The sequence below is a fragment of the Eumetopias jubatus genome, unplaced genomic scaffold, assembly GCF_037043125.1.
Source record: "Eumetopias jubatus isolate StellerSeaLion01/CBP00866 unplaced genomic scaffold, mEumJub1_p1.0 scaffold_4, whole genome shotgun sequence".
Taxonomy (NCBI): Eukaryota; Metazoa; Chordata; class Mammalia; order Carnivora; family Otariidae; genus Eumetopias; species Eumetopias jubatus.
Genome location: NW_028274810.1, coordinates 14446145 through 14458619, shown reverse-complemented (window position 1 = coordinate 14458619; position 12475 = coordinate 14446145). Strand labels below are relative to the sequence as shown.

General features: G+C 53.5%; 1 protein-coding gene across 1 annotated transcript; it reads left to right on the top strand.

The window, feature by feature from the left end:
* The first annotated feature begins 4024 nt into the window (after positions 1–4024).
* On the top strand, positions 4025–8323 carry PROK1 (prokineticin 1). The gene is made up of 3 exons (XM_028101893.1): positions 4025–4096; positions 6526–6651; positions 8204–8323. The coding sequence occupies exons 1-3, from the start codon at positions 4025–4027 to the stop codon at positions 8321–8323; spliced, it is 318 nt and encodes a 105-aa protein (XP_027957694.1).
* The last annotated feature ends 4152 nt before the right edge of the window (positions 8324–12475 follow it).

Below are 12475 nucleotides of genomic sequence, written 5' to 3'. Positions count from 1 at the left end.
ACCTTAGTGAGGATGAAGACACAATTCTTTTCTCTAGCCAAATGCATGGGTCCTCCAAATTCTGCTCATGAACTCCTTGGGAGTCTGTGACCCCAGGTTTAGAACTCCTGGTCTCAATGCTTTGGTTTCCATTGTTTGTTGATTTCTTTCTTCATAGCGTTCTTTTTTTTTTTTTAAGATTTTATTTATTTAGAGAGAAAGCATGAGCAGGGGGAGGCACAGAGGAAAGAGAGAGGGAGAGAGAGAATCTCAAGCAGACTCCGAGCTGAATGTGGAGCCCCACAAGGGGATCGATCCCATGACCCGGAGATCATGACCTAAGCCAAAATCAAGAGTCAAATGCCTAACCAACTGAACCACCCAGGCACCCCTCTTCGTATCATTCTTTTTTTTTTTTTTAAAGATTTTATTTATTTATTTGACAGAGAAAGACAGCGAGAGAGGGAGCACAAGCAGGGGGAGTGGGAGAGGGAGAAGCAGGCTTCCCGCTGGGCAGGGAGCCCGATGCAGGGCTCAATCCCAGGACCCTGGGATCATGACCTGACCCGAAGGCAGGCGCCCAACGACTGAGCCACCCAGGTGCCCCTCTTTGTATCATTCTTAAATGAGCCAGAGTCAATTCACATTTAATCATTGGCAAGGAACCAATGGTAGTGATCACTTTCTGTCACACTCAGGCAGGGGCTGGTTGGCTCCTGGACATGCACTGCTTTGTAGCTTGCAGAACAAGGACCTCATGGTGGAGCTGGAAGGGAATGCCAATGCCCTCAGAGTCAAATTTATTCTGTGGATGAACGTTAACCATCTTAGGGGAGGATGCAAGGTCAGCTCTGACCTGGGCCCAGAGAGTGGCCCTTGCTCGCCACACATGCATGCACATGAAAACACACACACACACACACAGAGGCACACACACACACAGCTGTATAGTCTGGAAAATGGTGACACTGGCATCAGCTAGAGTGAGAAGTAGGGCCAGGTCCCAGTCACAAGGTGTGTGACATGGAGCCCTCTCATACAATCACTCAGCAGTAGGCTGTCCCCGTCCACCTGCATCACCCCGTCTGGCCCCACACACATGTGGAAGGCATTCAGTGAATGTTTGCTTCATCAAGTTATCAGGTCAAGAACCCTGAAAGCTCCCCAAAAACCTTTTCTGGGATTTCCACCAAAATCACCAGCTATCCCTTACCTTCCTCTAATTAAGCTGGCTTTTCCTGAAGTGCCGGCGTTCAAGGTGAGTACAAGGCTTTCAATCAATGTTATTGGCTTTGTTTGCAACAGTATTTCTCACTATCATTCTTCACCAGGTGTGTGGGATAATTAGTTTTGTGTTGAAGGAAGAGGTGAGAGTGGGAGGCAGGGGGAGGACTGAGGGTGATCAGCCATCATCTACTCTTGTCTCCTGGAAGGCAGCCTGTGGGAGGTGGCATCTGTGGGGACACCCAGAGCCCACAGGACTGCTTTGGGAGCTCCTCCAGCACCCGGTGTGACCCTGCTTTCTTCCTCCAGGTAAGCGTCTAACAGGCCAGGCGGTCTCTCGGTTCTCTGGCTGTGCACCTCCTCAGTGCTCAGTGTACAGGTGGCCTGAACAGGTTCATTATTTTGATGCCCACCTCACAGGACATATATTAAGGCAGATAGGCCCATCTTTTTTTTTTTTTTGTGATACAAATTGCTAATAGCAAACCGCTGCTCTATACCGGGCATGGTGATAAGCATGTCACACGCATTAGCTCAGGTAATTCTCTATGTGCAGCCAGAGAGAGCCTTTCAAGATAAAAATGACATTCCCGCCACCCTTCCCCTGCCCCAAACCGTCCAAGATCTCTGGCACATTTGCAGTCAGGCCCCTATCGTGTCCTGCAAGGCTGGCAGGGCATGGCCCTGCTCCTCCTCCAACTGTAACCCCTCATTTCCCCTGCTCGCCACCCTCCTTGCTGCTCCTGGAACTGACCAAGAAGGCCCTGCCACAGGGCCTTTGCTCTGGTTCGCCTCCCCGGGTGCTGCCCAGATCATTCCTTCATTTCATTAGGCCTTCTCTAGTGTCTCTTCAGAAAGACACTCACCCCATCCAAAATATCACCTGTTGTTAAGCTCTGTTGTTTTCTGTTTCTGATAGAACTCAGCACACCTAGGGCGCCTGGGTGGCTCAGTCATTAGGCGTCTGCCTTCGGCTCAGATCATGGTCCCAGGGTCCTGGGAATGAGCCCCGCATCGGGGTCCCTGCTCCTCGGGAAGCCTGCCTCTCCCTCTCCCACTCCCCCTGCTTGTGTTCCCTCTCTCACTGTGTCTCTCTCTGTCAAATAAATAAAATCTTAAAAGAAAAGAAAAGAAAAAAAAGAACAGAGCACACCTAGCCATTTTATTATAAATCTATTTGGTTGTCTATTACCTCTCTCCTCACTAGAAGAGAAGATACATGAGAGCAGGAACCTTGTTTTGTTCACTGCTTTATTTCCACCACGGAGGACAGTGCCTTCAATGGAGTAGTTATAAATAAATACATAGTCAATGAAAAAATAAATGGATGAATACTCACAAAATCCTGTAATGTAAGTGGTACTATCACCCCCAAGTTATAGATGAGAAGACTGAGGTTTAGAGAGATTGACAGCATTCTTGGGGTCATAAAACGAATGAGCCATCTGGGATCAGAAGTCAAGATGTCTTGCCTCTGGGGTCTAGCTCTTAGCTACTGTGCTAGTTCATTTCTCTTTGCACTCGTAAATGCCTGCCAGTGTTTCTATGTAGGAACCCTATTTCCCTGAGACATTCCAAGAAAAAAGCACTTGATGGATGATTCAGTTTGGGAGATACTACAAATTGCATTTCCTGCTCGGTAGCTTATGAAAGGCTCTGAAAAGTCCTGCAGTAAAAAATCCTAGTTGAACTTGTATAATCAGTGTTTCCCTAAGTGTTCACTGTAGACATCTTTTATTTATTCATTGGTGTGTGTAACATCTATTAACATATGGCAAAGCATGCCTTGGAAATAATAGCTTTTTATCCTTGTGGAGGGAAGCAGATTGTCTGATACAGGATTCCGGGAGCTCTCTCTGGGTTGGCTGGCCTGGGAAGTCTGGGACTGGGGGTTTCCTCACCCAGCAGGAGAGACCATGCCCCAAGTCAACCTCCTACCAGACTGGCACCTGAGCCCACCGAGTTTGTTCGCCCACTCTCATGCTCACTCCAAATCCAAGAAGACAGTGGGGAGGTTCCTGGTGCCCTTTAGCTGCAGTCGCGCCCAAGCAGAGACTGTGCTCATCTTCTGCCCTCTGGTTCCTGTACCAAGTGACACTGAGTCCTGTACCAAGTGACTCCTGAGCCTCTTAGAGAGCTACTTTTCATGTGTGCCTCTCAGAGACATCAACCCCACCGGCATGGCCTTGTTTTCTCACTGTCTTACATCTCCCTATTGGACTTTTAACCTTTTAGAGAACCAGGGATGCTGCCTTACCCATCCATGTCCTCTGGGCCACCAACTCGGCACTGAACAAATGGTAAATGCCCAGATAATTCTTGTTGGCTTGACTGTGAGGGGACTGATGATCCTGTATGTTGCATGGTTTGGAGCAGGAAAGGATTAATGGTGATGTTGTAAATCCCTTAATTCATTGCCAGAGCCGCCCCCCACCCCCAGCCCCAAGCAGAATAGGATGTCCCACAGGCGCAGAAGACCATGTAGTGAAATGTATGTAACTGACTGCATCTCTGCGCTCCTCGGAGAGTTCGAGCCACTGTCAACGCCCCCGATGTGCTCATTTTTATTGGTTTTGATGGTGATTTGATGTCATCAGAGATTCAGGTCTCATGTTCGTCCCTGAGATCATCTGAATAGCACTGGTGACGTGGAAGGGAAAAGCAGAGCGAGGCATCCACAGGCAGCCTAGATCGGACTGCATAAATCTGGGAGGAGGGAGGGGGCCAGACAGCCTGGGCTTCCCAGCCGGCACAGGAGGCTGAGCAGGAGCAAGCGAGAGGCCGTGGAACGGGCAGCGTTGTGCCTTCACCCCAAGTGACCATGAGAGGTGCCATGCGAGCCTCAATCATGTTTCTTCTGGTGACTGTGTCGGACTGTGCCGTGATCACGGGGGTAAGGTGTCCAACTCCCTCTCTGCCCTGGGTTTTGGGAGGGTGTCAGGGTCTGCACGGATGGGAGCCAGCAACCACGCAGGGGGCAAACCAAAAAAACTGGGGAGTCAGCGGTCAGCCAGCATTTCAGAGAGGCATTCCACATGCTTTTTGATTAGTTGGACCTTACCCCCCTCCACGACGGGATCTACTTTGGAGAGGCTGTGTGTAAATCCAATCTAAAATTTTCAATTGCATTAGGAGAACATCGAACATTTTGAAGTTTAGACCTTGGGGAACATGAAGATTCCTAATTGTGTAATAAGGAATTCTTTCATAAAGTTGATTAGCACCCCATAATTTATCTTTTGTGTAAATTTTGTTTTTTATACAATTTGGTCCACATGCCCAGTGTAATTTATACACATGTTGACTTAATTTAAGGCAGTGACCTTATTAGCTTTAATGGGGGATGTTTAACCTCTGCTTTTTCTACTTTTAAGAAAGATTGTCTTGAAATTCTTTCCTTCCTTTATTATTTGTGTATTTTAACTGTGCCCGGTTCTGATCAGAGCATTTGGCTGGGTGTGCCCAAAAGCAGGCATTGGATAACAAGTGGAAATCTAGCCTCCCAGTGGAGGTTTTCCACACAGGGGCGCTTGCCTGCCTTCACACTGGGGCTTTCCCCGGGACCCCCTCAAATGTGTGATGGTGGTGGGACCATTCTTACTAAAACGGAAAGTAATACCTGAGAGCTTTCAGATCAAAGCCACTAGGAAAAAAAAGAGAGAGAGAGAGAGAGAGGGAAATTTATTTTTTTCCCCCAGCATCCTTCAACATTTCACATAGAGAATGGAAATGTAGAAAAATGCCAAATGTTTCTTGGAATTGCATTAGTTTTCATGGTCACAGAAAGGAAAACTTCTTTCTTCTCCTTTTTAAAGGAAAAAGACTTGAGTTTCAAAGATGAACACATATTAAAGCAAGTCAATGCTTTTGAGACCCAGAGCATGAATAACATTGTTAAGGCAAAATTATACCTAATGAATCAGCCTCTGAATCCTCCTATTGTGTAGCCTGATGATGCGGGAGGCTAAGAACAAAGGAGAGAAGCCACCAAAAGGGATGGGAGCTGCGGGTTGACCTTGATGCCCAGGTGACCTCACAGGGCCAGCTCCAACATGCATGACAGACAGGACAAGGAGAGGGTGGGACCCAGTGCTCAGGGGGTGAGGGTCTTCTTCCACTCTCCATGCCTCGCTGCGGCCCCAAGACTGACTCCCAGGAAGAGGCTGGGCGGACACCACCGCACGCCCCTGCTCCCTGGACTGTGACCATCCCGGATTCAGGCTTGGATGGTTCCTCCTGCCAGAGTGGGACAATGATGCTCCAGCTCTGTAGAAGAGTCAGGGAAGGTCTGCTTGGCCCTGGTGGGTGTGTGAGATGTGCCCTCGCTGGGCTGGAGACCTGCACGACCAGGTGACTGTCACTTGCACTTCCTCTGGGTGGCAAGCAGACCCCGCACCCCCACCTTCCCTCCTGGGGCTGAGCAAGTTGGCTGCTTCCAGTTTCTGCCAGGTCCCACCCAGGTAGCCAGAGGGTGCTCCGCAGCTGTGAATCTCAGCTCAGAAAAGCCACCAAGCTTCTCTGGGAGTGCCAAGATTCTCCATCGTGGCCCTGCTTGAGGCTGGAGCAGTTCAGAGGTCTCTTCCCCCCTTCCCCGCCCCCCCCGCCCCCCCCCCCCCCACAGGCTTTTGTTTAAAGCAGGCTTGTGTCGGCTTGTTTAACAAATGGCAACTTCCAGAAACCAGCCAAGGCTGCTCAGCTCCTGTTCTGGAGCCCAACCCAGAGGGGTCCATCCCTATCTGGGGATCGAGGAGGCCAGCAGAGAAGCCCCAGGGGAGCCCCTTGTTCTCTGGGGTGCTGGCACCTTCTGGTGAGGACCAAGGGGAGGGCCGAGGTGGGGGCCAGCACAGGGAAGTGAGGCACCATCCCCGGGTTTGGGGTCAAGGTTGGGAACTTGCTTCCAGGTCACCGTGCCATCCTGGGTGAGCCGGGGGCAGGGTCCTGATGGGAGGAGCTTGGACTGACCAAGGACTGAGCCCCTAGGGGCTTGGGCCATCAATGCCCCTCCCACCTCTAGGAACTCAGATCAGTCCCATTTCACCAGCATCCTTGGAGCATGTCCTGGGGCTGGAAGAACTGTGTCTCTTGACCTCAGCATTGGTCCGGAGAGGAGTGTTGCCTCTCTACTGCGTGGCCTCCGAGGAGCTTGGAGGGGTCCCCAGATGCAGTGCTGATGCCCCGCAGAGCCCTGAGCATCCCGGCAGGAGCACGGATGCGCGGCCTGGGGTGCGAGGCTGCCGTGAGGGTTTTGGATGTACCTCTCCCTTCCGCTTTCTCTTGGGGGGCACTAATGGGCACAAATGGCCGCTTTGTCTCCCCTCGCAGGCCTGTGAGCGGGATGTCCAGTGTGGGGCGGGCACGTGCTGTGCCATCAGCCTGTGGCTACGTGGGCTTCGGATGTGCACCCCGCTGGGGCGGGAAGGAGAGGAGTGTCACCCCGGCAGCCATAAGGTACGGCACAGACCTGCTCAGGGCCCAGAGCCAGACGGCTGGGACTGGACCCCGATTTTCTGACTCTGACTCTAGTAACATCTCACGGGGTTGGGCACCGCCTCCTTGCTCCTTGGAGGCAGCCTGGGGTGGAGTGGGGGGGCTACTAATCACACAGCTGTTAGACCTGGGGGCCGGAACCCCAGCTGCTCACTTGCTGAGTGGCCTTGGGCAATTAGCATGACTGCTCTGGGCCTCAGTCGCCTCGTGTATATGAGGGGAAGAGACCGATCGCCCCCGAAGTCTCTTTCAGATCTGATGAGCTCAGGTTCTCAAGGGGGCCTGAATGCTCTCTACCCATAGGAACTTTCCCTCAAGAACATGAAATAAGACTCACAAAATGGCCTCCCATCCAAGGGATGGGTCTGGTTAGGGTGAGGCAAGCCACGGGCCCAGGGCATATGCTTCAAGGAGGGACTTGTAACTCTTATGGGCCCTACGCGCCCTGCTCCCATCCACTGACAGGCAGCTCCCAGCCCAGGGGGCATAGAAGGGCCGGGTACAGGAGCAACGACAAGTGTGCATGGGGACCCCGTGTGCCAGCCCCCTCCCCCGGGCTCCCTGCAGTTCAGGAGTCTGTCATGCTCCTCAGGGAACGACACCTGCACCCAGGAGACCGGTTTCTTCTGGGCTCAGAGCATCCTCCTGTGGTCACCCCCCTGATCCGGACCTCTTGGCAGATGGGGAGGTGGGATGGCAAGGCAGTCGTTGCCGCCTCGGGGTGTGTGAGGTGGTTCAGCTGCGGATCTATATTCCCAAAGGGGACACCAGTGGCAGTAAAAGCTAATGCTGAGTGCTCACTATGGGCCACTTTTCAGGCTAAGTACTTTTGCAGTTTGTATAGTTTAAACCTCTTTATAGCCATATGTGGTAGGTGCTATTATTAACCCATTTTGCAGATAATAAAGTTGAGACAGAGAGACTAAAGAACTTGCCAGTTGTCACACAGCTGGGAAGTGGCAGACTTAGGATTTGAACCCAGGCAGTCTGACCCTACCTGCGATCATAACCGTTCCTGTTCACCCTCCGTTGAGGAAACCTCAATAGTTTAGTCTCTGGGTGAGTCACAGGGCAGAGACGGTGTCTGTCCTGTCCACTGCTGCATCCCTAGCACCCCCGAGCGTTGAGCACATCATAGCTGAGCTATAAGTGATATTCAGTCCACCAACGTGTGTGCGTGCATGTACGCGTGTGTCGGCGAGAGCACCTGGCTAGGCAGCGCGGGGGCTTGTGGAGTTTTAAGGCTGGAGTGGACAGCACAGGGTTGTGGCTGATTAAACTGTCCCGAGAACCGGATGGCCTGGGTTCAAATCCTGGCTCCTACACAAATTAGCTGTGTGAGCTTGGCATGTCGCTCAGCCACTGTGCCTCAGTTTCTCCCTCTGTCATAACTTACTGTCGGGCTGGTCGGAGGGGTGAGACACCGGCCAGGGCTGGGCTGGCCAGAGGCTCCTGCCAGGAGGCCCACTTCCCTTATGGTGAAGGAGTCCTCCTTCTTCTTCTCTTTTCCCAGGTCCCCTTCCTCAGAAAACGCCAGCACCATACCTGCCCCTGCCTGCCCAGCCTGCTGTGCTCCAGGTGCCTGGATGGCAGGTACCGCTGCTCCACGGACCTGAAGAACATCAGCTTCTAGGAGCCTGTCTGTAGTCAGGATACACATCGCGCCCCTGCATGAGCCCAGCCTGGGCTCGCCTCTTAGGCCCTATCTGCCCCGTGGCCCAGCTCCCCCACCGCCCCGTCCCCGAACTGTCCTCCTCGGTGCCTCCTCCCTAGCATAGCCGTGTGCATGCCTGCTGACGCACAGCACGCAGGGTCCCCGCTTCGGGCTGTGGTCCAAGAGGGGGCCTGACTGGTTCTCTTCCCTGTTCCGGCTGCCTGAGGCGTTGTAAGTAACAGGAAGGGGCTTCTTCTCCCTTAGCCTCTGCCTCACTCACCCGTCTGCTCCTCAGAGGTGGCTTGTCCTCCCTGGGCCCGTCTCTCTGCCTTCCTGCATGCGCCCTTCTGCCCGAATCCCACATTCCCCAGCACAGACCCCTGGGTATATTGCTCAGAGTGGCAGGTCCTGGACTGAGCCTCAGGCCCTTTCCATGAGGCCTGTGAGGAGCGACCGGGAGTTGTATCTCTTCCTCTGATTGACTAAGTCCTCAGTTTTGGGCCATGCACCCAAGGTCAGCCCTTCCCGGGGTGCGGGGAGGCGGGGTGCAGTAGACAGTGATCTCATGGCAGGTGCAGGGAGCCCGCCCACTAGGCCAGAACCGCATTGCCTCCAAGACCCATCCCCGCGCACTTGACCAGTTCACCAGTGAAACCCCCAGTTCTCACAGCCTCCCTATAGAATGCAAGTGGGGGCAGTTTAATCTAATCAGCCATTGACATTTTAGGAGGCAATTAGGGAGTAACCTCAAACAGCTCCTTTCCGAGGATCAGCCCGCGGGAGCATGTCTGTGACCTTGAGGACGTGGCTTCTGCCCAGCTGGGGGAGGTGGGGAGGTGGGAGGGGAGAGACAGCAGGCGAGCACATTGATTTTGGACTTGGGGGGAGGCAACGACCCCCCAGGGACCAGGCTGCACAGACCTCACACCCAGAGAAGGCAACTTCTCTAGATAGCGAGGCTTCCTGGAGCTCAAAGCTCTCTGGGAGTTGTGTCACTGGTCTCCACTGGCCTCTACAACACCCAGCCCCACCAAGCTCCTCCCACCTGGACCCTGCCCTCTGCTCACCCAGGATGGCCTGGTGCCCTGGAAGCTGTGCTCCCTGACCTGCCCCCTACAGAATAAAAGCATGAACAAGGGACCAGTGGCCGTGTTGTTCCTGCTGGTATGGGGACACGGGGTGGGGAGGGCAGGATGGGGCCTTTTCCAGGTGGGGGAGGGATGACATTGGTCATCCAGGATGAGAGCCAGGTGCTCTCGCCGACACACGCGTACATGCACGTGCACACGTTGGTGGACTGAATATCACTTATAGCTCAGCTATGATGTGCTCAACGCTCGGGGGTGCTAGGGATGCAGCAGTGGACAGGACAGACACCGTCTCTGCCCTGTGACTCACCCAGACACTAAACTATTGAGGTTTCCTCAACGGAGGGTGAACAGGAACGGTTATGATGTCCTCCTTTGATTTTGGGCAATTTTTTTTGCGAAAGTGGATTCAGGGTTTCTTTGAATGAAAGGTGACAGGCACTGGGCTCTGGGCCCGGAGGGTGCTGCTCAGGTGTGTGACTCAGGCGCATTGGTGGGTTGGAGACAGGAAGGGAGCCCTGAGCTGGCGGCTGAGTGGGGACTCCACTGGTCAGATCTGGATGGGTTGCAACTCCCATTTCTGCAATTTAGTCTCTTTTGCTTAGTGTCTAGGACCTGATGCCCCCAGACCACCATGTGTGGGGTGAGGAAGTCTATATCAGGATGGCCCTGAGCCTGTGTCCGAACCCAGGGGCTGGGAGCATCCCCTAAGTGCCAGGCTAGTGTCCCCACAGCCCCTCCTCACCCCAATTCCTAGCCTAGAAAAATGCAAAATGTAAGATGAAAGGACATTGTATCCCGTGTTTCTCAGAAGCCTCCAAGCACATTGTGATTAACAAGGCCCTGGGGGCTCCTGCCCTCCCCTATTTGCCCTGGATCTGCCAGAGCCTTGCTCAGGGGTGCTCAGAACAGGCTTTACTGCAGGACCCACTCAGGCCAGACCTTAGCTCTACTCAGGGCTTCTTCTCTTTGTTTTCATCTCCTTTGATAGACATCACTGCTTGCTTTGCTGACTCTTGGCCCTTCTTGCAGCCCATGCATAAATCTCTACCCTCAGCACTTAGGCTCAGGTGCGGGACATAGAGCTACTGTCCATTTCTAGGGTTCCAGTCTGCCCATCCTTGTCCTCTGGGGTCTCTAGGTACTGCTGATGGCCACCACGTCATGCTGGTGTGGGGGGCCCTCCCCAGTCAAGCTGTGTCCTCGGCAGGCAGAACCTCCTGGGTGAGACAATGGCCATGGCTTCAGCACAGCAGAGACGGGGTGTTGGCAGAGGGGTGCCCATGACGTGGTGCACACTGACTTGCCACCTGCAGCCCCCCATCTTTGTCCCCATCTGGGAGCTGGCCAGTCTGCAGACCTTATTTAGTTTAACGGGAAAAATTCTCATTTTTTATACCAGAATGCCAAGGAATGTATAATTGACCTCTGTCCCAGTTTCTAGCTGCTTTTTTTCTGAAGCCCTAAGAGGAGAGACGGGGAGATGGGTGGGGGGCCGTGGGGGGGGGGTAAGAAAAGTGTATTTGTGAGAATTCTTTATATTCAGGATTATACTCTTCAGAAATACAATTATAAGAAGAATCTACTTATAAGAATAATAGATCCAAGATAAGAATGTATTCCCAAAGAATTAAATTAAATCAGGGTTAGGTGAAAAGGACACCCCTTCAGGATGCGGGCCCCTTCAGTGACTGCCTTACCTCCCCTTAGTCCAAGCCCCTTCCTACCCTACAGGTGGAGTCTTCTGCCATCTAGTGACCAACCTGGGGATGGCATGGAAGAGTCAAAGATGCACCCTTCTCAAAGCAGATGGGGACCATTCCCCAGATGTCCCCAAGATTCAACCAGAGGCTTAGAGGGACAGTGCTTCCACCTGTGGAAAGAAAACTGTCACCCTAAGGAGCACAGGAGAAATATTTAATTGCCCTTTTGGGTCCCATCCCTCCTAGATACTTCTTTCCTAGAAGCTACTGTCATCTTCCGGTGAGACACGCTCCAGCTTCTCCCGGAGTGGGACCGTGGAGATGGGCGGGGCCAGATGAGGGAGATGGGATGCCCCTTCCCCCTACCTGTGCCCCTGAATCTCCATCTTCTTTGCCAGTCATCTGGGTCAGTGCTACCATCACCCCCAGAATCCAAGCCAGAAGCTCAAGAGCAGTCTAGATTTCTTCTCTCTTCTACCGTCCCTTCTCACAGCAGCCATGGCCAAGTCTAAGCAGTCATCCTGCCCAGCATGGCCTATGGCAACGGCTTCCGACCTATTCTCTCTGCCTCCAGTTTTCCCCTTAAAATCCACCCTGGCCTGTCCACCAGCATCTTTCTAGGAGGCACATTTACCTGGTTTGTGCTCCCCGATGGCCCTTTTCAGCTCCAAAGGAGAAAGCCCAGCCCTTGGTAGGGAGCAACAAGCCCCTGCCCACCCTTTCTCTGCCTCTCCCATGCTCCCCACCAGGCTTCTCGGCCTCGGGACTGCCTACGGTCTGTGGAAGCGGCTACATGTGTCTTTGCCTGAGCTGTTCCTCTGCGGGGAATGCTCTGCTTCTCTTCTGTTGTCTGGGGACTTCAACACCTCCTTCAGGAGCCACTCAAATGCACCCCCCTGCCTCATCTGTATCCATCAACACAGAAACACCTGGGATGCATCTCAGGCCCCGAGTTGGCACCTGCTCTTAGATAGCACCCCCCACCCCTTGAGAGAAGGAAGGGCAGTGTCTGCGTCCTGCCTGTGTCCCCGGGTTGAATAGTGGGGGCCAGGGCTGGCGCAGCTGCATAGCCAGAGGACGGAGACTCACCTGGGGGCAGATCCACGCCCAGCCTATCCTCTCGGTGGCCTGACTTCCCAGGACCTGGATTCCCCTCCTGTGCCCAGTACACAGCAAACTGCATCTCCAGGGGCATGAGGCCGAGGGACTGAGAACACCCAGGCCTGTGGTGGAGGTGGGGGATGGAGAGGGGAGCAGGAGGGGCTTCTGGGCCCAGCTCCTTGCCAAGTGCCTGCACCACCCTCTCAGCCACAGAGCCCTTCATTTACTGAGGCCAGAGG